Below are 27779 nucleotides of genomic sequence, written 5' to 3'. Positions count from 1 at the left end.
GCGCCCCCACCCATCCAACCCAAGCGGATCAGACCTTTGCGCGCGGGCTTCTTGCGCCACCCTGTGGTCTTTGCTGTAAGTCGGCATCTCCGCTCCCTAGTCGCCCTCTCCCGCTTTTTGGGCGACACCTTCTCTTTTCTCTGACTCTTGATTTTTCCTTCTCTGGGTCTTGCGTTTGGTCTTTTGGGACCTCTTTCCTTTTTTTTTTTTTTTTTTTTTTTTTTTCTTTCTTTTCTTTTCTAGGGTTTAGAGAGTGCTTCACCTAATTTACTGCAAGTGACATTGCACACTTCCACAGGCACGTGAGCCGTGAGGAGAGAGATCTGAGGTCGGAGACTGGATAGGATGACCTGGACAGCAACCTTTCCTTGGCTCAGTCAACTCCCCTCCCCACTAAATGCAGCTGCTTTAGGCTGGGAGAAATAAGGTATCAACTTCCCAGTTCCCCCACCCCAGCAGATACCTCTGAGGCGTTCTGCGACCACCCCTCCTCGTCTCCCAGAGCTGGGAGGGATCTTGGGGGAAGAAAGTTGGCGCAGGGCCCCCGAAAGGAGGGAGCCAACTCAGGGGCTTGAGAGAGGTGGGGAAGGGATGAGAGCCGGAGGGGGCTGGGCGGGGCTGGGCGGGGGCCTCTGGCTCCGCCCTTTCCTGGCGACTGGGTCCTTAACACCGCCCAACGCACGTGTCTGGGGAGGCCGGGAGACCACTGCTAGAGCACACGGACGGCGGCCCGGCCGGGGCGAGGCGGGCCCCTCCGCGATGCTGCGAAGCGGACGGCACGGGCAGCTCCGCGGGCATCGGTGGGCTATGGGCCCGGGCCGCCTGCTCACCTGGCTGATGCTGGCATCTGCGGGAGCCGCGCCCTGCCCCGATGTCTGCTGCCACCACGGCCCTTCGGGACTGCGCTGTACCCGAGCTGGGGCCCTGGATAGTCTCCGCCACCTGCCGGGGACCGACAACCTGACCGAGCTGTGAGTGTCCCGCGGGCCAGGGGGAGCGGGGAAATGCGAGCATAGCTGAGCCCCGAGGGTGCGGACTCACCGCGATCTGGGTGGCAGGCTCGGCGGGAGGCTGTGCCTTGGTCCTCTGCTACGGCCACCACCCTTACAGCCACCGTAGGACGTTACCTAGTGCTCAGTTCAGCTGGGATGCTGGCTGGCTTCGGGAAGAGCAAGGGAGACTTTACATGGACCAGGTCTGAGAGAGCCCAGCTGTCTCCAAGCAGCTTTATGGAGCTCAGGAGAATCCTTCCATTTGGGCACTCTTTCTGCCTTATCTTCTTTCCAGGGGGAAACTAGCCCCCATTTCCTTCCTTGTCATGACCAAGCAACCCCGACTCTTCCTCTTGGAATTGGGAATTGAACTGGAAAAGTGGGAGATGGTGAGGAGTCATAGCTTGGTGGTTGAGCATTCTTCTTCCCATTCCCATCACTTCTTGTCCCCACGACTCTTTGATTTCGATGAAAGAAATGAGATCCACTGCCCCCTTTCCTGGCTTCTCTTTCCCCACACCCATCACTCTTTCCACCCGTGTCTCCTTACTTGGTACAGGAAGTCAGGACCCTCACTGAGAGACTCTCCTCCCTTCAGGGCCTAAAACTGGGAGGAATCTCCAGCATTCTGCAGTACTCTGACATTCTGCAGTAATCGGTTACAGAATACGTACTTTTTAGCAGCTGGTGAAACCTATGAGAGTATTCTGTAATAACTGGCTTAGAGATACTTAAGCATCACATGGCGATGGGTGAAAAATACTTGAGTATTATATGTGGCTGGTGGGGCCAGCAAGACTTCTAGAAGAGAGGAGGACCTGCTAGAAAATCCTTCTTCTGTGGCCCAGAGGAACCTGGTCATGCAGTGATGGATAGGGGCATGGAAGGAAATTGAGACCAGGCAAGGAACTCTGGTCATGCAGTGATGGATAGGCTGGAAGGTATCTGAAGCAGGGGCCATCACTGTCTGGAAGTTACTTGAGCAGCCTGCGATAATTGGCACTGAGTTACTCAGATATCTTGTGGTAATTAACAGGAAGGTACTCAATCTCTCAAATGGCCCTAGGGAGACCATAAGGAGAAGAGAAGGCCTTGTCTTGGTCTGGGTCTAGGTCTCTGCACAATGGAAGGGGGCATGAGATCCAGGCTGCCACCCCCAGTCCGTTTCACTCATCACCCTGGACCTTCAAGCCAGGGTCCAGTTTCCTGAATATTTCCTATCAGAGCTCTCATTTTTCAATTTCCTTCCATGCCCCAAGTGGGTCCAGCGGGGTGGTGGGGTGGGGAGAAGAATTGGACAAGCTGGGGTTGAGTACTAGGAGACATGCAGGATAGTGAGCTGAGATGTCTCTCTGGGTGGGGCGGCAGTCTGATCCCCTGCCTCTGCCTGCATGGTCCCCTCCTCCCTCACTGGCAGAGCTAACGAGGAGATAATGGACTCGAATAGACAGATTGATTATGAATCCAAACGAATGAGGCAGCTTTGAGCACGCTGCCTGACAGCTTGCACATGCCAGGCCACTGCATTCTCACCCCCTCCGGGGTCCATACAGCTCTAAACCCACTGGGCAGGGACCCACTCTCCCTCAGAGTCACTGGAGGTTATTCCCTAGGCCTCAGGGGACTGTCCTGCTGTCCTGCTGGGGCAAAGGTTGGGAAAGAGAGAGGAGGAGAGGGTCACTCAGGCTGGTCCCAGTTCCTACAAGTTAGGGAAAGTAAAAGCGTAGAGGGGAGAGTTCTGAGACAGGCAGTGAGTCAGTGGCCCCTGGTGTGTGTGTGTGTGTGTGTGTGTGTGTGTGTGTGTGTGTGTGTGTGTGTGTGTTACACTGATGTGCCCCTGCTGGCAGCTGAATTCTCAGGATCTCCCTGACCTGCCAGATCCAGAGCCTGGGCAGTGCCCAGGGCGCCAGCCATCCCCCCGGCCCTGCACGCCTGCTCTTCCTTTCTCATCTCCCTATTGTGCTTTTTTGGCTCTCTGTCTTTCTGCCTCCCTTTCCTTATCTGTCCGTCTCCTTGCCTGTCTTTCCCTCTCCCTGCCTCCCTCTCTTTCTCTCTCTCTCTCACCCTCTCTGGCAGTTTCTTCCTGTCAGTTTCTCTTTCTCAGTGTTTCTTTTTTGCTCGTTCTCTGTTGCTGTTGTTTTTGCCGCCTCCCTCCCACATTGAGCCTTCCCATCGTCCTCTCACTGTGTAAGTCAGCCAGTCCATGCCTCTTCACCACCACCTCCTATGATCCATCCTCCACTGTCCCTCTCCTCCTTCCAGGGTACCTCCTGGGGCAGGGAGGGGTTCAGGCTGTCCCTGGCTGACGGCCTCTATGCCTTTGCTTGGGAGGGAGTAGGCATTGCTGTTTGAGTGTAGAAAAGGGCCAGTGGCTTCCAGGGGGAGAAGGTGGTGGTGGTGGTGGTGGTGGTGGCGGTGGTGTGTGTGTAGCAGTATGGGTGAGCAGATGTGTTTGGGCACACATATATGCATGGCCATGAGACATCCTTTGTGCTAGGTGGGCAGTGGCAACTATGAACTAAGGTTTATGGAAGCAAGTATTTCAACACGACCCCCATTGTTGAGCATGTATAGGAAGGCCCTGTGTATGAAAGCAGAACACCAAGCCAAGAATGGACTTGTGTGTGTTTATGGATATTAATTTGCACACATATTCTCACACATGTCTATGTATGTGTGCATGAGAGATATATGTATATGTGTATCAATGTGCGAAGGTGTGAGCATGCACATGTGTACATCTGTGTGTTCAGGCATGCATATGTGTGACTGTGTATGAGGAAGTGTGTCTCTGTGCATATATATATTTATGCCTCTGTGTGTGTATATGTATGCCTGAGTATGTGTGTACATGAGAGCTGTAGGAGAGTGTGCACATGTGATAGTGTGAGATGCATGCATACATGTGCATGTATGACTTCTGTGGGGATGTGTGTCTCTGTGCATATGTATATACAGGTATGGGTGTGTGTTTGCACATGTGTGTGTGCAGACAAGTCTGTGCATGTGAGTGTGCATGCACGCATACGTGCATGTGTGACTGTGAGAGAGGCAGGTGGGTGGGTATGGGAACTCAAGTGTGGGCTTGGCCTCCTGTGACTCCCATCCCCTCTCCCCACAGCTACATCGAGAATGAGCAGCATCTACAGCGTCTGGAGTCCAGTCACCTGAGGGGCCTGGGGGAGCTGAGAAATCTGTGAGAAGGCTGGGGACTGTGTGGGTGTGGAGCTCGGTAAAGAGCCTGGAGGACCAGAGGGTCTGCGTGGGCTCAAAGGTTCTAGGGGCCTGGGAGGCTGAGGCCTGAGGGGCTGGAGGAGGTCGGAAAACACAGGGGTCCCAGGTAGCTAGGGAAGCTCTAAGGGGGATGGGGAGGGGTCCAGGGCTCGGCATGATGGGGACTGGGGGCTGGCATGGACAGAGATGCCAGGACCCGGGGTAGCTAAGACCCTGGGACTGACCCTGCTGTACCCCTCCCCAGCACCATTGTGAAGAGTGGTCTCCGATTCGTGGCGCCAGATGCCTTCAATGTCACCCCTCGGCTCAGTCGCCTGTGAGTGGCCCAGGCTGGGTGTGTGTGTGTTGGGGGGAGGCCACCCAGACTTGGGCAGCTAATGGACTTGGCCCTCCCCAGGGACCTGTTCTGAGGAAGGCTCCAGCCTGGGGCCTCTTCTCTCGGCTCCCACGCAGCCAGCTAGGAGGTCCTTCTTACTGTATCGCTTCCGTGCTTCATGCTGCAGGAACACTTCTCATATGTGCCTGTCCCGTTTTTCCTCCCAGGCTTCTGGGGGCAGGAGCAGGACCCTGGGGTCTAGCTGGGCCTCCATTTTCCTTGGGAGTTGGGTATCAGATCTGCCGCTAATCATCCTCCCTATTCCGGAGGGTCACAGCTCAGGACATGGAGGGAGGCTGAGCAGGGAGACTGGTGAAGGAGAGACCCTTGGTGTTCCTGGCTGTCCCGTCCTGGCCTTCAGAGGGCAGGAGTTCACAGCTTCCCACCACCGGAAGGTGGAGAGATGGGAAGGGTGTGGGGGCCTGTCATTCAGGCTGTTATGGGTACTCTAAACTTTGTGTGTCCAGTGATTTAACAACAAATAAGGTAATGGTATATCATTGACTATGTACTGTGGCTTCAGTCAAAAATGTGTACCTCACAATACCTATGTCAGTGAATCTTCACAATCAACCTGGTGAGAGAGAGTGTAACCTCCACGTTGTGATTGAGGGTTCTGAGACTCAGGTTAAGTTTCTAGGCTGAGGTTATATAGCTGTATGTGGCAGGACAGAATCACACTCAGCTCTGTCTGGTGCTAAAGTGGGTAGTCTGTCTGATCCCTGTGTGGTGGTGCCTCTCTAACCCAGCCCCCAAAACGGTAGTAGGATCACTAGGCAAGGAAAGGGGTCAGGGCAGGCCCTGCAGAGGTAGAGGTCCCAGGAGTGTCAGGCTGGTCGGTGCACGGCACTGAGTGCTGGGACTCCTGAACCGGTTTCCTGTGTGGCCTGGAGCGGGTCCTGCCTGCTCACCTCCTCCATCTCTGAGGGTCTGGGGAGGAGGAAGTACTTTGAAACCCTCGTCGTCCAGTAGGGGGCAGGGGAGTGTGGGAGCTGCAGTCCTCTCCTTCCTCTGGCCCAGTCCTGGGCTCTGGGGTGGGGGGAGCACAGATGGAGCCCCTTCCCTCAGCTGGAGCCTCAGAACTCTGCCAGCTGGGGTGAAGGGTGGCAGGGAGGGAGCAGCTGTTCCCTGAGACCCCCCCTCCCTGGGGTCTGTGAGGGGGGTTGAGTGGAGTGAGCCTGTGTCCTAGGAAGAAGAGGGGCACTCAGAAAGCCTAACCTGTCCCCCACCCCCAATGCCTCCTTTCTGGGCTAGGTTGGTTCTGGTTGTCAGCTTCCCCCTGGGCTCCTTCCCTCCCTCAAGCTGGGTCAGTGGGAGGTTGAGTTGCTCACTGGGGTCTGTCTTGCTGTTTCAACTCCCACAGGAATCTCTCCTTCAATGCTCTGGAGTCTCTCTCCTGGAAAACCGTCCAGGGCCTCTCCTTACGGGAACTGTGAGTGTAGGGGCTTTCAGGGGCAAAAGCAGCAAGTGTGTGTGTGTGTGTGTGTGTGTGTGTGTGTGTGTGTGTGTTACTGTATCTCTGTGGGATACTGTGTCACTATGTCCGTATGGAACTGGCAGGGGTGGGGTGGCTCTGGGGACTCCCCGTTTATCTGTGAGCTGAGACTGGAGACTGTGCATGCCTGTGAGCTTCTCATCAAACCAGAGGTTGCAGGCCTACCTATTGAGAGAGTTACTGCTCTGGGGGCATGGGAGGTGTGGGGTGGGGTGCTGGCCTGGACAACTAATTCTGTGTGTGCTCAGGAGCTGGGGGCTGCCAACTGCCCGTGCACATGGATGTGTGGGACAGCAGTGGCCATGTGTGCTTGGCAGGCACCTAAGGCATCAGGGTCACTCCAGGAGGCAGTGTTCTTCCTTCTTTGTCACCTGGCGGCTCCTCCTGGAGAACCCAGGATAAGGGCATTCCATGTGCATTCTATTTCTTTGAGCCTTGTCACTGGTCAGTGAGGGGGGCTCTTCCTCTGTCCGCACTCCTTTCCCTCTAGACCTCTGTGCTGCTGTCTAACTGAACCCCTTCTACTGCAGTACTTCGTTCTCTGTGGCTCCTCAGGCCCCATACTTCTCCCCCCTGACTCTCTCGGTATCCCCCACACCCCCCAGAGTACTGACCGGGAACCCTCTGCGCTGCTCCTGTGACCTGCGCTGGCTGCAGCGCTGGGAGGAGGAGGGACTGGGCAGCGTGCGGGACCAGAAGCTGCTCCGGTGTCTCAGGCAGGGGCCCTTTGCCGACATGTCCAACGCCAGCTGCGGTAGGTGCTGGAGGTGGTGTAATGGGCTGAGAAAGAGCTACGTGCTTGGGGAGAGGTCACAGAGCAGGGATGGGAGTGGGCAGCTCCAAAGGACACTAGGGGAATGAGCACTGGCAAGAACTGGGGAAACTGAAGTTTGGGGGGCATTGCCAGTGGTGGGCTTGGGGTTACTGAGGAAGTTGGAGGAAGGAGCACCACTCTGGGGTGGGGTTCTGAGGCTACGACCTTCTCTAACATCCCTTGGGCATCTTGGGTGACTAGATGTGCCCATGCTGAAGGTCCAGATGCCCAATGCCTCCGTGGACGTGGGGGACAACGTGTTGCTGCAGTGCCAGGTGGAGGGGCGGGGCCTGGAGAAGGGCGGCTGGATCCTTCCGGAGCTGGAGGAGTCAGTCACAATGAAGGTGAGAAGCCCTTTACTGCTGCTGCCCCCTTCCCCTCTCCCCAGGAGAATTCTGGGCAGAACCCAAGGGGAAAAGATAGGAGAAGAGACCATGAATAAGAAGCACTTATTCGGTGATAGATGGGCAGAAGTGGTTTAGACTCACAGGGCTCAGGCTCATGCTGTGGGGTAGCCCCAAGCACACACATGGACTCAGGAAGGGTACTGGCCCAGTGGGGACCCCTGGCTCAGCTAGTCCACCAGCACTTAAATCCTCTCTCTGGGAACATGCTTCTGGTTACAAGACAGAGGGTCACAGAGCCCTTACATATTGGAGCTGAGGGGGACCCTGCAGATCATCGCTTCCATCCACCCCCTTCCTGGATAAAGAAACTGAGGGCCTCAGAGAGGGTACAATAGCTGTGGTCCTGTACCCAGACTAGTCCTTGGGGGACTTCTGGTCTTTTTCTGGAGATTCTGAAAGGAGCGTTCTCTTGGACGTGTGATAAGCATATAGTAAAGGAGGCACAGGTCTGGTTCCAAGCTCACTCACTAATTAATTCTTACAGTGAGTTTCAGAAAAATCTCTTAATCTGCCTGCACTTCGGTTTTCTTATCTGTAAATTGAGGAGGTGGACATGATGGCTTTCTGATGTCCTGCCTGCCTCTGGGCACTCTCTGGCCTTTATCTCTGTCATTCAAATGTGTCTTTGGGCACCTTCCCAGGCTTGCCCTGTGTCCTCAGGCTGGCGACGGGAAGTCAAGAGTTGCCATAACTGACTTAGGAGACCTTGTTGACAAGGTTAGAAGGGGCCAACAATAGGCTGTTCCTACTCAAAAAGCTGTCTCTACGTGGGTAGATACACAAGGTCCAGCCCCTGGAAGGAGGCAGACCAGTGGGACCTGGGGTGTGGTGTTCAGTTTAGAGGCCCTTACCTTGAGAAGGGAGTCAACCCCAGAATTGCTGGAAGTTCCTGGAACAATATTGCAGGAAGAACCATTAAAACCCTGAGTAGGGGATTCCAGACATGGTGGAGGGACCACTAGCCACTGATTTCTCCTCCCAGAGATCAAAGCCACTGAGAGTCAGCAATGGAAAGGGGCAAAGCAGAGGCAAGAGATGGGTCATGGGAGAAACTATGGGAGAAACTTTTGATAAACTATGTTTTGAAAAATTTCAGGTTTTTGTTTTTCTCTTTGGAAGATTGACATGTTGGCTACCAGTTATGTTCTTTAGAAACTTCTTATAGAAAAGTCACACCCTAACCCTAACTGGGTTAAATGGAGGGGAGAGGAGAATGGTCACTTTCAGGGGAGTGAAGGGTCACAGAGCAGCTCAGAAGGAAAAGTTAACGTGAGACCACAGTCCAGGGTGATTTGGAGGAGCTGGGACAGCCAAGAGAAGCTTAAGACAGGGCTTCTCCTCAAGGTGGCTGGAACCCACAGCTTGCAGAAGAGGCTGGACAGCATTTCCAGTATCTTTGGAAGCCTCAGGAAACTTCACCTCCTCTGGCTTTATTCAAGAGATTCCATATTTTGAAATTTGCAGACAAGTGAGATTTGTTCACTACTTCATTTGTTTTAATCATTTTATGAAAATGGCTCTCTAAAATGTCAAAAGATCATTTTGTGTATCTCTTCTGCTTACAAAACAAGGAAACCATGGTTCAGCAAGATTAAGAATTGTCTTAAGATCATATAACTTCCTTGCATCCATGGTTTCTTAAGAAGAGAATCTGAACTTGATTCAGCCTTTGATGATGATTCAGAATGAAGTCACTTTGCCTTTCTACCTTCACTCTGTGTCTTCATCTGCCAAAGGAGGTCATGATGCTGCTGTTGCTTCTAACTGGGCTGTTATCAGTGCCATGTCCTCATTTCTGACCTCCCCTGGGCTGAGAGTAAGTGTGTTAGAATGGTATAAAGAATGGGAGTGAGTAGGTGGTAAGGTCCTAGTTGGTGCGCCAGTGAATTGGGTATATTTGGTATTTGGAATTTGTGACATCTATTTAGCTTTTCAGGTGGGTAGTTTTGGTTTGGGGTATTTTGTGCCTATTTTGAAGTTATTGATTATGTTCTACAGTTTTCAGACCATTTAATAAATAATCCAGGAGAAAATATGTTAACAAGCTCTAAAGGAGGAGGCCTGTTCTCTGCTATATTCTCTCTCACATCTCTTTTCTTCCCCTCACCACCAGTCCATTCTTTTCTTTCTGGAGCCAGAGGGGTTCCCCAAAGACATCATCTCTAGCCCCCAGCTCTAGCCAGAGGCCAGCTGAAGCTCTTCCTAATTTTCCCCTCTCTTTCCTGACACAGCCATTTGGGGCTCTGCCATCCCTGGGGCTGACCCTGGCCAACGTCACCAGTGACCTCAATAGAAAGAATGTGACATGCTGGGCAGAGAACAATGTGGGCCGGGCTGAAGTCTCTGTCCAGGTCAACGTCTCCTGTGAGTCTCAGTGACTGTCCTGTACCCACCCCCAACCCTTCTTCCCTGAAAAGATGTAAGATTGTGGGGGGTGTTGCTAGAGGAAAAGGGTGGGATGTGTGTCTCCACAGCTGCTCCCTCCAGCTGTTTCCAGATTCCCATGAAAACCTGATCCTTTGGGGGAAATCCTGGGGGCTCATCAAGGCCAGAGGGATGGAGATGGATTTCTTTTTGGCTCCCTGCCCAAGTCTTGCTACCTGAGGCCATCAGCACCAGCTGCCTGGCTGTTCACACTGCTCTACTGTAGTTCTTCATGTTTATCCCTCTGTAGGACCTTAACTCTACAAACTAGTTTAAATTAAAATATATATACATTTTAAATTTTTTTGTATTGATTGATTTTAGAGAGAAAGTGGGAGGGAGAGAGAAAGAGAAACATTGATTTGTCGTTCCACTTATTTATGTATTCATTGGTTGATTTTTTTTTTTTTTTTAGGTGAGTGGAGGGTAGATAGTGAGGTAGACTCTTGCATGCATCCAGACCAGGATCCACCCGGCAATCACATCTGGGGCCAATGCTCAAATACTGAGCTATTTTAGTGCCTGAGGTTGATGCGCTCTGAAGTAGTCATCCTCAGTGCCCTGGGACACGCTTGAACCAACTGAGCATTGGCTGCAGGAGGGGAAGAGGGAGGGAAGAAGGGGGTGGAAAAGCAGATGGTCACTTCTGTGTGCCCTAATCAGGAATCAAACCCAGGACGTCCATATACCAGGTTGATGCTCTAGCCATTGAGCCATTAGTCAGGGCCTCATTGGTTCATTCTTGTATATGCCTCAACTGAGGATTAGAACCTTGGTTAATCAAGACAATACTCTAACCACCTTAGCTACCTGGCCTGGGCTTCAAACTAGTTTTGTTTTGAGAGAGAGAGAGAGAGAGAGAGGAACAGACAGACAGGGAGAGAGATGAGAAGCATCAACTTGTTGGAGCACATTAGTTGTTCATTGATTGCTTTCTCATACATGCCTTGACCAGGGGCTCCAGCTGAGTCAGTGACTCCTTGCTCAAGCCAGTGACCTCTGGGCTCAAGCCAGTGACCATGGGGTGATGTCTGTGATCCCACACTCAATCCGGTTACCCCACGCTCAAGCTGGTGAGCCCGCTCTCAAGCTGCAACCTTGAGTTTCGAATTTGGGTTCAGGACTGACGCTCTATCCACTGCACCACCGCCTGGCCGGGCACAAATTAGTTTTAAAAGAAGTAATTGCCCTCCCCAGTTCCTCTCTAGGCTCACGGCTTAATTTCTTTATTATACTGCTCACAAAAATTAGGGGATATTTCAAAATGAATATGAAGCGGTAAAAAAAGAAGTATTTTATTTTTATTAAACAAGAACGTCAGAAAAACCAACGACAAATCAAAGAAAGTTGTTCGATTATGCAAATGAGATGCAAAACCAACTTTTATTTCTTTGGTGAAAATGCACTGTACAAAAGGCTGAAAGTACTGGAGTATCTGCACGTTTCCTGATCCCCTAATTTTTGTGCGCCGTGTATTTTATATCGTCTATGTTATATAACATACATAGACTTATGCAAAAAATCTATTCCCTTTATGCCTGACCTGTGGTGGTGCAGTGGATATAGCCTTGACTTGGAGCTCTGAGATTGCTGAGTTCGCCAGTTTAAAACCCTGGGCAATGAACAGCTAAAGTGAAGCAAATATGAGTGGACACTTCTTGCTCCTCTGCTCCTTTCTCTGTAAAATCAATTTAAAAAAAAACACACAAAAAACCCTACACCCTTTATTTATTTATTTTAAAATATATTTTATTGCCTGACCAGGCAGTGGTACAATGGATAGAGCGTTGGACTGGGATGCGGAGGACCCAGGTTCGAAACCCCGAGGTCGCTGGCTTGAGCGTGGGATCATAAACGTGACCCCATGGTTGCTGACTTGAGCAAGGGGTCACTCGCTCTGCTGTAGCTTCCCAGTCAAGGCACATATGAGAAAGCAATCAATGAACAACTAAGGAGCCACAATGAAGAATTGATGCTTCTCATCTCTCTTCCTTCCTGTCTGTCCATCTGTCCTCTCTCTGACTCTCTCTGTCTTTGTCAAAAGAAATATATATTTTATTTATTCACTTTAGAGAGAATAGAGAGAGAGAGAGAGAGAGAGAGGTGAAGGGGGAGGAATGGAAAGCATTAATTTGTAGTTGTTTCTTGTATGTGCCTTGACCTGGCAAGCCCAGGGTTTTGAACTGGAGACCTCAGCATTCCAGGTTGACACTTTATGTACTGTGCCACCATGGATCAGGGAACCTATACCCTTTAAACAATAATTATTCTTACCAACACTTCAGCAGACATTCCCTTCCTCTCCCCATTCAGAACCCTATTCTTCTCCACCTTATCCTGACTTTTGTGATAATAATTTCCTTGCTTTTAAAAATAATTTTATACATATATGCTTCCCTGCCAATATGGTATAGTTTTGCCTGTTCTTGCACATTCTATAAATGGAATGACATCTCAAGTATTATTATTATTTTCTTTTTTTTTTTTTGACAGAGACAGAGAGAGAGTCAGAGAGAGGGACAGCTAGGGACAAACAGGAAAGGAGAGAGATGAGAAGCATCAATTCTTCATTGCAGCTCCTTAGTTGTTCAGTGATTGCTTTCTCATATGTGCCTTGACCTGGGGCTACAACAGAGCAAGTGACCCCTCGCTCAAGCTGTTGAGCCTGTGCTCAGGCCGGTGACCTTGGGGTTTCGAACCTGGGTCTTCCATGTCCCAGTTTGATGCTCTATTCACTGCGCCACCACCTTGTCAAGCTATTATTATTATTTTGTTAAGTGAGAAGCAGGGAGGCAGAGAGACACTCCCGCATGCGTCCCTACCAACCAAGATCCATTTGGCAAGCCCCCTATGGGGCGATACTCTGCCCATCTGGGGCCATTGCTACATTGCTCAGCAACTGAGCTATTTTTAGCACCTGAGGCAAGGCCATGGAGCCATCCTCAGTGCCCGGGAGCAACTTCCTCCAATCTATCCATGGCTGCGGGAGGAGAAGAGAGAGAGAGAAGGGAGAGGAGGAAGGGTGGAGGAGCAGATAGTCACTTCTCCTGTGTGTCTGGACTGGTAATTGCACCCAGACATCCACACACCAGGCTGATACTCTACAGCTGAGTCAATTGGCCAGGGTTCAAGTATTATTTTGTGTTCAGTTTCTTTTGCTCACATTTTATTTGTAAGATTCATCCTTGTTAATGGGAGTAGCTTTAGTTCATTCAATTCACTGCTGGATAGTGTTCCATTACATGAGTGTTGGCTGTAATTTCAGCATAAATTATATCTGTATATGTGTATAGATATAGATTTTCCTATTATTGAGGGGTGTGTTTGTTTTTTTTTTTGCCTCTATCAAATTTGGTCTATTTTAAAACCATGTCTTCTTTCAAAAAAAATTTTTCCCCACCCCCAAAAAATTTTTTTATATTTAGTTTTGCTTGTTTGATATTTAGGCCCCTCTTCTTAAGCTTGATTACACTGGTTTAAAAGATTCCCTATTTAATTTCCATAAGCTAGTGGCCCCCTTCTCTAGGGCTATTACTTATTTACTTTAGGCCCACCACTTTTCTTTAAGCCTCTGAATTTTATACACTTGCTACCTGATTTAGGTAAGATTTACTGTCAACTCCCCACCCCCACCCCAGCCCCTGGATGTGTTAGGTGGATGCTGGGTCCCCTCTCGCTGGACCCCTGACTTCTCACAGGCACTCGTTCTGGCCCACAGTCCCGGCCAGCGTGCAGCTGCATGAGCCAGTGGAGCTGCATCACTGGTGTATTCCCTTCTCGGTGGATGGGCAGCCATCGCCCTCTCTACGCTGGCTCTTCAATGGATCCGTGCTCAATGAGACCAGCTTCATCTTCACCGAGTTCCTGGAGCCGGCAGCCAATGAGACTGTGAGACATGGGTGCCTGCGCCTCAACCAACCCACTCACGTCAACAATGGCAACTACACGTTGCTGGTTGCCAACCCCTCAGGCCAGGCCACGGCCTTCGTCATGGCCTTCTTCATGGACAACCCTTTCGAGTTCAAACCCGAGGAACCCATCCCTGGTGCGAGGGCCACCCTGAACCCTGCCCCAACTTCCTGGGCTCCACCTGGGTACATATCCTGGTATCTAGGGAGGCCTGGCCCACTTTCTACTGTGATCCCCACCCTAGAAATAAGAGTGTCTAGTCCTAGACAGAAAATTCTGGAGTTCTGTTGTCTAGCTCTGTGCTGGCCTCCTTGCCCCTGCCTCCGCCATGCCCCAGGAGTCCTGAATCCCTGAGCTATTCCATTCATTTGGGCTGGCTAGAGAGAGCCATACACCAGGGCATCCACAGCCCAGCTGGAAAAGGGTCACATGTGTCTTCTTGCTTGAGCTCCAGCATTCTACCAACCCATCCCACCTGCAGCCCATGAAGGGATGAGTCATAAGAGGGGGAAGGGGACTCATTGCTCTCCTCTCCTGTCTGATTGCTTTCTCTCCTCCCTTCTGCTGCAGTTTCCTTCTCGCCTGTGGGTGAGTAACTCAGGCTGGAGGTTGGTTCTGTCTGGTTCCTGGAGCCAAGGTTGGGGCAGAGGGTTTAGTTAACCTGATACCTTAGGGGTCAGCCAGGGTCAAGGTGGGGAGTTGCTGGAAGAGACACTGCATGTGCCAAGGCCCACTTTTTTGCCCTGTGTCCCTGTAGACAGTAACAGTACGTCTGGAGACCCAGTGGAGAAGAAAGATGAAACACCTTTTGGGGTGAGCATGGGAGGTGGAAGCTTGTCTACTTGGGATTGGGAGGCTGGGCTAGAGGCTAATCTGCATGTCACTTCTGATCAGAGAATGGGGATCACTACAGTCTGGCCTGTGCTTGATCAGCCACCTCACACCCACAACCTGGGGCCCCAGGGGAGCAGGAGGCAGATCTGGGAGCTTAGCTCTGGGCTTCTATGCAGGATGGAGAAACAGTTTGTGGGGGAGATCTTAAAGATCAAGAGATGCCCCAGATCTAACTGCTCTCACTCCCAGGTCTCCATGGCCGTGGGCTTGGCTGTCTTTGCCTGCCTCTTCCTTTCTATGCTGTTCCTTGTGCTCAACAAATGCGGACGGAGGAATAAGTTTGGGATCAACCGTGAGTGAAGGGGCTACAGTGCATCTGTCAGTTTGTCCTACTGGCTTTGTTTCCTACTGGCTTTCCTTAACGCTGTCTTCTGTGGGGTGGGGGTGGGGAGCTGTGGACACATGGAATTTAGGGAGTGTTTGTTTGGAGTGTACGAGGGCCTGGCTGTGAGGCTGTGCATGTGAGTGTGTAGGGGGTGGTGCTGGGGGAGTTTCAGAGGTAGCAGATGCTAATTGGTGGCTGGATTGTAGTCAAACACTAAGTGGGTCTGGGAAGTCTGAGTTTTGTGAGTGGGGGTTGTGGGGAGTTCTTTGGTGGCCCCCAGGGCCTGAGATTGGACAGAAGCCAGAAATAGAGAGGCCATAGTGCCTTCCCTCTCCCTGCTGGCTGTCTTGCTTCCTAGGTCCTCTGTTCTTTACCTCTGCAAATTACAAGGTGGGGTCCCCTGGCATCCTGCAACCTGTGGCTATGTCTCTTCCCCAGGCCCCGCTGTGCTGGCTCCAGAGGATGGACTGGCCATGTCCCTGCATTTCATGACATTGGGTGGCTCCTTGTCCCCCACCGAGGGCAAAGGCTCTGGGCTCCAAGGCCACATTATCGAGAACCCACAATACTTCAGTGATGCCTGTGAGGGGCTATGCTGGGTCAAGGGTGGGGGCAGGTTTACGCACATGCACGTGAATATAAGCCCTTTGCCACTCCAGGCCTGAACAAGCCTTCCCTTCCACCACCACCCCTGTCTACACTATTACCACCCCTGTCTACACCACAGCATGGCACTTGGTGAAGAAGTGAAGGTTAAGTTTCACTCCCCATCCATCCCCTTGGTTGGCACCCTTGTGCAGTGCACAGCCCTGCTAGACTGCTAGATAGTCCTGTCCTGGCCCCTACCCCATCCTTCCCAAGACTGGGTCTCCTGTCTGATCCTGCAAGCTACTCCCCAGGTGTCCGTCACATCAAGCGTCAGGACATCGTACTCAAGTGGGAGCTGGGTGAGGGTGCCTTTGGAAAGGTCTTCCTCGCTGAGTGCCACAGCCTGCTGCCTGAGCAGGACAAGATGCTAGTGGCTGTGAAGGTAAGACCTTAATCATCATTTCAGGACAGGATGCTCAGGGTGGAGGACGGGCTGCTGGCATCTGGCGTGGCTCAGTTTGCAGTTGAGTGAGCCACCTTGGACGTAAGTAGGGAGGTGAGGGCTATCCCCCACTTCTGTCCCCGCCTTGCCCGCAGGCACTGAAGGAGGTGTCTGAGAGCGCTAGGCAGGACTTCCAGCGGGAGGCTGAGCTGCTCACCATGCTGCGGCACCAGCACATCGTGCGCTTCTTTGGCGTCTGCACCGAGGGCCGCCCACTGCTCATGGTCTTCGAATATATGCGGCATGGTGACCTTAACCGCTTCCTCCGGTATGAGCTCCTGGTCCCAGCGCTGGCCCTTGGTCCCTGGCTCTGAACCCTGTCATCTCTTCCTGCAAGCACGTTCTTGCTCTTCTGTTGAACTGAGGGGGGACATCAAGAAGGAGCAGGAAGGCGTGACTCCTGTCCCCAGGGATCCCTGAGGTAGCTGTGTGAACATGGAGATAATCCGTGCAAAGGACAGAGTGGCAGTAGTCAGGGAGGTTGCACTAGCAGAAGTCATGAACTTCAGGATGGGTGAGCTTTGCAGAGAGTGTGTGCATTTGTGTGTGGCACACAGCAACCATGCTTATAAGAGGTGGCAGTTGAGATAACGGCTACAATAGCAGCAACAACAGGCATTTTTTTTTTTTTTTTGGCAGAGACAGGGAGAGTCAGAGAGAGGGACAGACAGACAGGGAGAGAGATGAGAAACATCAATTCTTTGTTGCGGTTCCTTAGTTGTTCATTGATTGCTTTAATCATATGTGCCTTGACTGGGGGGTAACAGCAGACCAAGTGACCCCTTGCTCGAGCCAGCGACCTTGGGCTCAAGCTGGTGAGCTTTGCTCAAACTAGATGAGCCTGCACTCAAGCTGGCAACCTTGGGGTCTCGAACCTGGGTCCTCCACATCCCAGTCTGATGCTCTATCTACTGCGCCACCATCTGGTCAGGCAACAGGCACTTTTTTTATGTTCCAGGCACTATGTTATATACTTTACAATGCATTCTTACTATGGCTGTATGTGCTTGTACATATATGTCTTTAAAATAATATAAATATAGCCTGACCAAAGGGTGGCACAGTGGATAGAGCATCGGACCGGGACGCAAAGGACCCAGGTTTGAAACCTCGAGGTTGCTGGCTTGAGTTCAGGCTCACTAGCTTAAGCATGGGCTTGCCAGCTTGAGCGTGGGATCATAGACAAGACTCCATGGTTGCTGGCTTGATCCCAAAGGTCACTGGCTTGAAGCCCAAGGTTACTGGCTTGAGCCCAAGGTTGCTGGCTTGAGCCCAAGGTCACTGGCTTGAGCCCAAGGTTGCTGGCTTGAGCAAGGGGTCACTTGCTCTGCTGTAGCCCCTCAGTCAGTCAAGGCACATGTAAGAAAGCAACCAGTGAACAACTAAGGTGCCGCAACGAAGAATTGATGCTTCTCATCTCTCTCCCTTCCTGCCTGTCTGTCCCTATCTGTCCCTCACTCTGTCTCTCTCTGTCTCTATCACCAAAAATATATATATATAAATATATATTTTTCATAGTCTCCAAGCATATATGACAATTTATACTTGAAGAAAGTTACCAAAAATTCATTTCTTTGGCTTTGGACAGTACAACTCTGATATGTTTACTAATTTGTGCTGATCATTTTAATAACTTCAAGAAATATGCCTATTTTACAGGTGAGGCTTAGAGAGATTCAGTGGCTTTCCCAAGGGCACATAGGTAGTAAATGGCCCAGGAGGCATATGACCTCAGGCAGAACCCTGTTTTTATCCCGACTGTGATGGTCATATGTTCTGATGAAATGGTCACATGTTCTAATGAGATGAGCCACTGTGAGGAAGAAATGTGTAAGGCAGAGGCCAGGGTTTGGAATCAGCTGTGCTTATTAGCTGAGCCTTCTTTGCTAAGTAGCTTTCCTTTCTGATCTCAGTTTCCCCACCCAGGGGATGGATGAGAAAGCTCTGCATGATTGTTAGTTGATGGTCGTGCTCTGGTCCCCAAACAATCCTTTGGGACTGATGGGTCATTCATGCCGTCAGGCTGCAGGAGTCAGCTGGGAAAGACCCTGGAGTCTGAGCTTCCCTTGTGGTGGGGAGGAGCCACTGGAGGGGGTGGAGCAGGAAGGAGGTCATTGCCAGACCTGAGACTGAGTATGGAGATGGTTTAGAAGAACCAAGTGAAAAGGAGCCCTTGTCCTTGCTCACAAGACATGGTGTGGGCTCAGTGCTAGGTTTCAGGGATGCAGGCCACCATCTGCGTGCCATGCTGTAGAAAAAGCAGCTCTAAAAGCTGGATAGAGCACAGAGGAAACCAAAGGAGGGAATCATGAAAGCTCCTAGATGAGTCTGGAAGATTTCCCCTAGGAGAAGCCATCTGTACCTTCTCACCTCTGGGCTTATGGTTCCCTCTGCCTGGTATTCCAGACTTCCCTTCCAGGCAGTTCATCCACCCATCCCTGACCCCTATGAATGGCTTACCCACCTCAGGGCTAGACTTTCAGTTTAGATGTCTCTTCCTCCGGGAAGTCTTCCCTGACTTCTTCCATCCTTACACTGAGTGCTAATGATGTGCCTGCCCTTCCATTGCATCCCCCTCTGTCCATTGTATTTCTGGTGCATGGCACACTAGAAATATTTAACAAATATCTGGAAAAAAATGAACAAATAAACAGATAAGGAGAAAGCTGGCTAGTAGGAAAGATAGTACAGACAAAGCCGTCAGCACAGGCTAAGGTTCAGAAGGAATACTGGAGAATGGAATGAGTGATCAGGGACTGCTTTGGAGTGGTGCCTGGGGGGAGGAGGAGGGCATCCTGGAAGGAAGGAAGACCCCACAGGAATGGCTGGATATTGAGGGTAAAGGTGAGAGAGACAGGAAACCAGGAGGGCTTCCAGGTTTCAGACTCAGAGATAGGTGGGGAGAGTCCCTTCACCGAGGCAGGGGCAGGCTGCTGGGAAGGTGCTGAACATCTTGGCAAGGGCTTGGTGGGGGGTGTCCATGGGCAAGAGACATGGGGGCAAGTGGGCAGCTGGATGCTGGAGGTGGAGTTCAAGGCAGCTGATGAGAGGAAGGCATAACGTGGGAAGTGTGGGCACTGGTGGGAGCCTTGGCACTGGGCACCCCTGCGGACCTCCTCTTTCTGTTCCTCCAGACAGCTGCCTCCCTTGTTCTTTTTCCCTCCATTTCCAACCCCCTGAGTGCCCTCCCCCACTCCATCCCGGCTCCCCTGGCTCCCCTTCCTCAGGCTGCTGGGGGTTGTCTCCTCTCAGCCCACCCTTCTCCCTCCCTCTTTTGCAGGTCCCATGGGCCTGATGCCAAGCTGCTAGCTGACGGGGAGGACGTGGCTCCCGGCCCTCTGGGCTTGGGGCAGCTGCTGGCTGTGGCTAGTCAGGTGGCTGCCGGGATGGTGTACCTGGCGGGACTGCACTTCGTGCATCGGGATTTGGCCACGCGCAACTGCCTGGTGGGTCAGGGACTGGTAGTGAAGATCGGCGATTTCGGCATGAGCAGGGATATCTACAGCACCGACTATTACCGCGTAAGGATCGCTGGTCCCAGTCCCGCCCCAGCATCCGAACCTTAAACACCAAACGCCCGGATGCCGAGTCCCGGCTCAGGGCCTGCCCCTGCCAGGCGCGCCCTCCTCTTCCTCGGGCGTGGTGGGGTCTGAGATTCCCAGGCTAAAACCCCCCTCTTAGCTCCTGGGCCCGCGGTGGAGGAGGGTCTGTCTCCGCTACCCGGGACGAAACGGCATCATCGGTTTCTCCCTCCTAGCCCTGGACAATAGAGCTACTTCCATGTATTTTTAATGACGGGATCGGGGGTGGGTTAGTCGGGAGAGGCTGCGCGGGGCGTCCCTCGGACGTGACGCGCCCCCACCACAGGTGGGAGGCCGCACTATGCTGCCCATCCGCTGGATGCCGCCCGAGAGCATTCTCTACCGCAAGTTCAGCACCGAGAGCGACGTGTGGAGCTTCGGCGTGCTGCTCTGGGAGATCTTCACCTACGGCAAGCAGCCCTGGTACCAGCTCTCCAACACCGAGGTCAGCCGCTCTTCGTGGGCCGCCCCTGTCGGCCACCCCCTTCCCTGCCTCTTCGACTCTCTTTTAGAACTCAGTCCCCTTCTGCCCCCTCCTTTCATTACTAGCGGGCACCCATCCTCCTGCTGACACTACGCTCCCTCCACCCCAACCCTGTTGTTTCTTGCATTCTTCCTCTCTCCTAGTCTTGCACCCACTTACTGGCTCCTGGGTGAACCTCAAAGCACTTTATAAATGACACCCGAACCCCCATCCATAGCTGCATTTTATAGACCTAATAGGCATTATTAGGGTGGAAGGGAGAGGTGCGGGAAGAGTAGTTTCATGGCACAAGAAAGCCTGACACTGCAGCAGGAAAGCTGGAGGTTAGACTGTAGGAAGGACAGTCCTGCCCCTCCCCCTCATAGCTGGACATAGCCAGAGCAGGCCCCAGGTGTTCTGTCTTCCAGAGCAGCTCCCCCACCTCCTCCTTGGCTCACAGATGTCAGTTTCCATTTCTTCTCCTAATGCAGTCTATTCCCTGGAGGCTGGAGGGGTGGGGGAGAGGGTTATAGATTTTAATTTTCTCAAGCACTGAGAGGAGGAATGGAATTAGTGCTGCCTATAACCCAAGTCCTTTAATGGGAAGGGAGGGAAGAAGTGAGGGAAGAGGCTCCAGGCTCCTTCAACCAGCTCCTTGCCATCATCTCTCCTTCTTTAAATCCCTTAACAGCTCTAGCAGTCCTCCCTGGAGTCTAACTGTGATTTTTCCTGCTACAATTTCTTTTTGGAGGAGCAAGGTCCCCACAGAGTGATACCTACAGAAGAGAAAAGGAAGTGGGGTGTCTTCTACCTTCAAATGCAAGCCAGTCATTTTTCAAGGCCTTTACCCACAATCCTGCTCTATTTCCTTTTTGCCCTCTGAAGCTGAGAAGTGGAGGACCCTTCCCTTCCTCCGTTCAGTCCTCAACACCAGGCTGATAGATTTGGCAAATGCCTTGGCCCAAGCTCTTCCTGAATTCACCTGAAAAGTCTTCTGAGTATATGATTCTAGTCTTCCAGAAGCAATCCTACCCCCAGCCCAACCTCCCCAGAGTTTATCCAGCCTTAATCCTTCTCACTGCTCAGTGTCAGAGTGGAAAGGAATCTTGAGGTTCACTACATCCTTTTAAATTATTAATAGTCAAGAAGACCAGACATATTGTGGGACCTGCCTTGGGAGCCTTAGTGAGGCAGGGGCAGTACCAGGGCCGGCCTCCCTCTCCTGCCCCTAGCCCAGTGTGCCCTTTTCTCTCTCCTTCCGGTGTCGTGTCCCCAGGCGATCGAATGCATCACTCAGGGACGTGAGCTGGAGAGACCACGTGCCTGTCCACCGGAGGTCTATGCCATTATGCGGGGCTGCTGGCAGCGGGAGCCCCAGCAACGCCACAGCATCAAGGACGTGCATTCCCGGCTGCAAGCCCTGGTCCAGGCACCTCCCGTCTACCTGGACGTCCTGGGCTAGAGGGCTGGCTAGGAGCTAGGGCTGAATAGCTGGAATACTGGGGCCTGCCCTCAGCCATCTCATAGTTCAGATCTGTCCCAGGATGATCTCAAAGCATCTAACTCTCCTTCAGCATGCGGGAGGGGTCAGGTGCAGTCTGGGAGGGGCAGGTGTGCCCCCTTCTCTAGGTAGGGTTCTGTCACAGCAATTATATTTATTATCCCCTAGCTGTGTCTCTTGCCAATTCTTGGGATTACCTTGTTCTGGGAGTGGTGTATTGGGACTCAGGTGGGGTGACTTTCTGGGGTCCTCCCCCTCTCTGGTTCCCCGTAGCGCCCACTCTACTCCATGCAGGTGTCACCTCCACCTTGTGGCTATGGTTTGCCTCCTAGTCTTGAAGTCACCTTGTTCACCTGGTAGTGAGGCAGCTTCAGGTTAATCTTCTCAGGCCTTCAGACGTAACTGCCTACCTACATTCTTCATGTCCAGGAAGCTGGTGATACAGTAGGAAAGATGGAAGTTAGCTGTTGTGGTGGACAGATGGAAACATTGGTGGGGTGGGTAGGTCTTCTTTGCTTAGAATAGAGCAAGTGCGCAGTTGAGCCAGTGGATGAGAGAAAGAGAGAGAGCATGAGCTTGCTCGCGCATGTGCGCACACGTGTGTGTGTGTGGGGGGGGTACGTGTGGCAGGGACAGGGAAGGAGCAGGACAAAGCAATGGTGAGGGAGGCAGGACCTCTTGTTGCTCCCCTTACGTCACTCTTGGTTCTAAGTGCGTTAAGATTCGCATCTGTGGGCCAGGGACTGTACAAAGCCATCTCCTGTTCTGTACAAGGGAGGAGGTGGGGGTCCCCTTTTCCTTCTCCTCCTTGGAACACCAGAGCCAGAGAGGAGCGGTTCCCCCCACCCCCAGCACCATCACTTTCAATCACCTTCCCAGCTCCTGCAATAACCCATGTTACCCACAGCTCCTAAGGGCTAATGGCATTGCTGCCTCATGTCCCTGGGTGCCCAGCTTTCCCCATACAATGATTCAATCTGGGTCTTATCACCCTTAGGCCTAGCCCAATGGTGTCTGCCTCTTGTCCAGGCTGGTTAGTGCTAATAGAGGTCTGACCAGGACTGCAGGCTGATTGATGCAGGGGTGGGGAGGAGGGTCTGGTTGCTGAGGGCAAATTCACAGGCCCTCTTCTCCTGCCCTGAGGTGGGTGGGGTGGTGCTGCACGCCCCTGTGAGGGAGGGCTTAAAGCAGGTGGAGTCACTGGGAGGAGTGGGAGTGGGAAACTGGTGGGAAAGACTGGGTGGGGGATGAGATGTGACAGGTGAGCCTAGGGACAGGTGCAAGGAGAGAGACAGTGCAGACAGATGTGGAGGCATGCAGAGACTACAGAAGGAGACTGCAAATAGAGTGGAGACACACACACACGGACAGAGGAACAGATGAGTGGGACAAGCAACTGAATCAGTGTCCTGGAGAATAGCACGAACTCCTGGGGCACTTTCTGTCTCACCTTCACTCTCACCCTCCCCACCTCCTCTGCCCCCGAGCCTCTCTTCAGCACTGGGGAAGGGGCAGGACACTCCCAGCCTTGGAGACTGTGTGTGTAGAGGCAGGGGCTCTGAATTCCACTCAACATTGGTCAGGATTGAAGCAGGGGATGGAGGGCAGGTAGCAGAAGGGACCTTGCCATGGTACATGGAGCATTTCCAAGGTCAAGAGCCTCATGACATTAGAGGCTCTTAAAACCGCAGCTGGAGTCTTGCTGGAAAAGCTGGGCAGGTGAGGTGAGGCATTCTGGGAAGAAGGTTAAGACAAGGAAGGGGGAAATTCTGGGAGAGCAAGGGAAAGAGAACTGGATAGCTTTTATCTATCTGGGAACAGGAGCTGAAGCTAGCCACTCTGCCCCCTTCAGGCCATCTCGGCCCAGAGCCTTGTCCTGGGTGCTGAAGAGAAAGCCAGCTTCACTGATGGACATGCTTGCACATCCACAGGCACACTGACCTAGCCACCACAGCCAGGCACACATGTACAACCATGTACACAGAGCATCCCCCCATCACTCATAGCTGGTGGATTTCATTGGCACCTTCCTCCGCCCCATTGTGGAGAATGCCCCCTCTCTATTAATTACCCCCTGGCTGTGCCAAGTCCATTAGCTGCACCCCGGACACATACCAGGAGCTGAGCATCAGTTGAGATGGATGCCTGCAAGGGGATCAATGGAATGGGACCCTGAGGATCCCATGGGGGACAAGGACAGGAACCTGAGGCTGTGGGATGAGACATCTGGGTCCTCCAGACCTGTCGTGGGCCCCTCCCGCCAGCCCTTCCTCTCAGAAATGGCTGTCTTGGCTCAGAAAGGGGGGGGGCACCGCAAGGACACCCAGCATCAGGAGAAGAACCCAGAACACCTCTCTCTAAGGAAGATCCTGCCAGCTCCTCCATAAGTACTATGGAGAGAAAGAATTGGTGATGCAGAGGCCAGAGGGGTCCCTAGGGCCCTGGCATGGGAGTAGACTCTCTAAAGAACCCAGGGGTCCAAGCCATGCTGACCCCCTCAGCCTTCCTAAGCAGGCTTGGCTTCCTTCCTGTCCTCCCGCAGGGGCTGGATTCCCGACAGGAGAGCAGAGCATATGTTCTGGTTTCCAGGAACAGTGTGGGCAAAACGCTGGGGCAGCCTGGGTGGAGAATGTCCTGCGTTCCCTGGAATCCCCAAGGTGAAAAGAGTTCCCAGAAAGAATTCCCAACTCTGTAGGCCCTGTGCTTGCCAACTACCAGCTGGAGTGAGCCCGTCCTGCAAAATTCCTAAAGTGAAGTGGTCTTGGACAGGCTGCCAGTGAGGGAAGAAGTGACAGCTCCAGGAGGAGCCAGGGCCCAGGAATCCTGACTCTCAGCACCGGCCAAGCTGAACCATCAGGCAGTCCAGCCCCCAGCCCCTTCTCCCGGGTAATTACTCCAAGCATCAGTCGCAGACTGTCATTCTCCCAGATTGTCTCTCTCTATCCCCCACCCCCATTCCAACTCTGACAGCCTCCACTGCTAAGATGGAAAGTTTGAGCAGCTTTGGCTCTGGGATGCTGGGGCCGAGAGAGGTCTGGAGCCAAGAGAGACAGACAGACAGGGCCAGAGCTGCAGGAAGAGCCCTTAGAGGGGTAAAGAGGGACATGAAGACAGAGAGGGCCCAGAGCAGCTCGTAGGAACAGACTGTGCATGCAGAGGGCACAGCGGAGAAGAGCGCTGGGGTGCAGAACACAGAGCACCAGGGCGATGCGTCTCACCTGAGCCCCGTCTCTGATCACCTCCTGCTAAGCTGGGTCCCTTCCTCTTCTTCCAGGGCTAGCTTCCTTGGATGTGAAGCTTCTAGTCTCTGGAGTTAGAGTGCCTGGTTCTGCACGTACCAGCTATGTGATGTCAAGCAACTTACTCAACCTTTCTGTGCCTTAGTGGTCTCCTCTACAAAATGGGGGTAATAGTAGCACTAACCTCATGGGGTTATTATGAGGTTTAAACAAGTATCATGTGTAGAGCTTTTCCAACAGGGCCTGGCTTGTGGCAGGTACTGTGTAAATGTTTGCTGTTTTTATCACTCTTTCCCACCCCTCCTCCTCCATTTTCCTTGTCTTCTTCTCTGTCCCTCCCTCAGTCCAGGCCCTAGCCCTAGTCTCTGGGGATGGGGCAGGATAGGCAGGCTGGGGTATGTTTTGGTGGTTAGGGCTCACAAGAGAAGCTCATTGTCCCTGATCCCAACCACCCCATCTAGCAGCAGCTGCTCCTGAGAGGACTCGCCTGGCTGTGGTGTGTACGAAGTGAGGACGGGCTCCTTCCTCCTTCTGAAATGTGGGCTGCAGGTCTCTGGGCTGTCCCAACAGTCCCTGGCGGAGGAAGCGCACCTAGGCACTGCGGGGAGGGCAGGGCCAGAGCACCCCACTGACCGCCCCCATCGATTCCAGTGCTCTGACTCCGTTTCTCAGTGGGAGCTTACCTCCCAGCTCACCATCTTTGGGAAGCCCTTAGGGATTAGACATGAACCTTGCACCCCCACAGGGTTCTTCTGAGGTCACAAATCCTCACAGACTCCGCCTGACCAGGTGGTGGCGCAGTGGATAGAGCATCGGACTGGGATGCGGAAGGACCCAGGTTCGAGACCCCGAGGTCGCCAGCTTGAGCACGGGCTCATCTAGCTTGAGCAAAAAGCTCACCAGCTTGGACCCAAGGTTGCTGGCTCCAGCAAGGGGTTACTCAGTCTGCTGAAGGCCCACAGTCAAGGCACATATGAGAAAGCAATCAATGAACAACTAAGAAGTTGCAACGCACAATGAAAAACTAATGATTGATGCTTCTCATCTCTCTCTGTTCCTGTCTGTCTGTCCCTATCTATCTCTGCCTCTGTAAAAAAAAAAAAAAAAAAAAAAAAAAAAAAAAAAAAAAATCCTCACAGACTCCAATGCCTCCATCCGGGAGTGGGAAATACGCTTCTGGGGCTTTCTCTCTCTAATCTCTGTGGCCTCTCATTCCTGCCTGTCAGGAAGTCCTTTCTACCCTCGGCCCTCCTGTTTCCTATCTGGATCTGAAGGGGTTAGTCAGCTCCAAGGCTCCCCACTGCAGGTCCCAGCTGCCTGGGGCCTGTGGTCAGAGCTAATGTAGACGAGAGTTAGAGAACTAGAAGGTATAGAGTTATTAGTGTCTTCATCTTTAAGGAATATCGATTGTGGGGTCTCCAGGCTCACTTGGTCTTATAACGGGGCTCACAGAGGTGATTGGAAGAGCTCATTATGGAGGGTGATGGGAGGGACTCAGGGAACCTCCCAGAGCCTCCAACCCGTACAGTGGTGGGAGCAGGGTTCCTGGCTCTTCTCAGTGGAAGACACATGGAGGCCATGGCTCTGAGAAGGCAGAGGGAGCTGAGACAGGAGTTAGGGCTTATTATCCTGGGCAAGGAGCAGACTGTGGGGTGGGCCAGACAGCTGAGGAAGACACGGGCTTGGTTTCATTTTACTACATTTTGCTTTACTGGGTGTGCACTCATGTGCGTGTGCATAAGAGGGAGAGAATGCATTTGAGCTAGAGACACTTCAGATGGCAGCATAAAGGGGGAGAAGGCAGGGATCCCTGCTCCTGAGGCTCATATACATGCAAGTGACCCTAACCTCCCCTCATGAAGGCAGAGCGTCCTACACTAACACTTGGGAGCTCTGTGACACCTTACCTACTCCGTTCCAAGCAGCCATCGCCACATGTGGTGGGGGGCGGTACCTCACAGTGGAGTTTGTTGCCCCTTACCACCCCCAGGGGGACTTTGGCCCCAGAGTGTCTGGTTTTGTGTTTGTGTGTGACAGTCCCTGTGTGAAGGTTTGTGCAAACTCAGCTGTCTGCACACATCTGTGCAAATTCCCATTCCCAACCTGCAATCAGAAGGCAGAGGAGAGGGCTCAGGGATCTGGCCCCTTTCCCAGCCAGAGGTTTTTCAGCTCCTGGTAGACAATTTCCCGGGTGAGGATGGAGCTTAGGCTACAGAAATACTCCAAAGAGTGTGTGCTTTGGGGGTGCTAGGGATGGAAGGACACGATCTCCCCTCCCTCCCTCCTTCCCCATCTTATTTCCTTCCTTCCTTCCTTCCTTCCTTCCTTCCTTCCTTCCTTCCTTCCTTCCTTCCTTCCTTCCTTCCTTCCTCCCTCCCTCCCTCCCTCCCTCCCTCCCTCCCTCCCTCCTCTGGATTCCTTTCTTCCTCTTTTCTCTTTTACTTTGGAAGTTGGGAGGAGGGGGCAGGACTGGCCTCTTGGGTAGGGGTCAGGTCCAGTTCCTTTTGCCCTGGAGGAGCCGGCTTTCCCTCTGCTGGGTTGAGAGAAGAGGTAATTAATGACAGGGAGGCCATGAGGGGAAAGTGTTCAGGGCTAATGTTGGTATTAATGAGAGCTGGTCCCCAGTGAGGGATAGGATTCAGCTGGGGCACTGTGTGTGTGTGTGTGTGTGTGTGTGTGTTGAGTGGGTATGTGTGTTGAGTGTGTATGTGTGTGTGTTGGCAAGTGTGGGGCTATGAGGAAACAGGAGCTCCTGACCTATCCTGTCAGCCTCCTTCTTCCCCAGGGTGCCCCACCACCCCACCCTTTGCCTTTATTTTTCTGGAAGTCCTTCCTACTCTCTGCCTTCTGACCTCCTGCTGGAGGAGGAACAAGTTCCCTCCCCAAGTCCAAGTCCACCCTGGGTGTGGGAGTGGAGCAGCCCCCTCAACCTCCCCTAGCCCATGTTGTGGGCGGGGGGAGGGGCACATTATGTGAGTCCTGAGGCTGTCAGCCCTGCTAATTGCCTCTCAACCTTCCCCTCATCACCAGGGCGC

The 27779-nt window shown here is 52.6% G+C and overlaps 1 protein-coding gene across 1 annotated transcript; it reads left to right on the top strand.

The window, feature by feature from the left end:
* The first annotated feature begins 594 nt into the window (after positions 1 to 594).
* Positions 595 to 21662, top strand: NTRK1 (neurotrophic receptor tyrosine kinase 1). Its single transcript, XM_066362146.1, has 17 exons — positions 595 to 971; positions 4114 to 4188; positions 4471 to 4542; positions 5966 to 6034; positions 6703 to 6851; positions 7113 to 7255; positions 9550 to 9682; positions 13461 to 13787; positions 14222 to 14239; positions 14409 to 14464; positions 14735 to 14837; positions 15309 to 15452; positions 15770 to 15900; positions 16056 to 16228; positions 19241 to 19481; positions 19828 to 19986; positions 21281 to 21662. The coding sequence occupies exons 1-17, from the start codon at positions 760 to 762 to the stop codon at positions 21464 to 21466; spliced, it is 2391 nt and encodes a 796-aa protein (XP_066218243.1). The 5' UTR covers positions 595 to 759; the 3' UTR covers positions 21467 to 21662.
* The last annotated feature ends 6117 nt before the right edge of the window (positions 21663 to 27779 follow it).

This window comes from Saccopteryx leptura, chromosome 2 (assembly GCF_036850995.1).
Source record: "Saccopteryx leptura isolate mSacLep1 chromosome 2, mSacLep1_pri_phased_curated, whole genome shotgun sequence".
NCBI lineage: Eukaryota > Metazoa > Chordata > Mammalia > Chiroptera > Emballonuridae > Saccopteryx > Saccopteryx leptura.
The sequence above is the reverse complement of the archived record's forward strand: the minus strand, read 5'-3'. Positions and strand labels throughout refer to the sequence as shown.

Coding starts and splice junctions, on each gene's coding strand:
- NTRK1 (XM_066362146.1), top strand. CDS start 760: ATGCTGCGAAGCGGACGGCACGGGCAGCTCCGCGGGCATCGGTGGGCT. Junction 4,189..4,470: donor CTGGGGGAGCTGAGAAATCT/GTGAGAAGGCTG, acceptor ACCCCTCCCCAG/CACCATTGTGAAGAGTGGTC. Junction 19,987..21,280: donor ACCAGCTCTCCAACACCGAG/GTCAGCCGCTCT, acceptor TCGTGTCCCCAG/GCGATCGAATGCATCACTCA.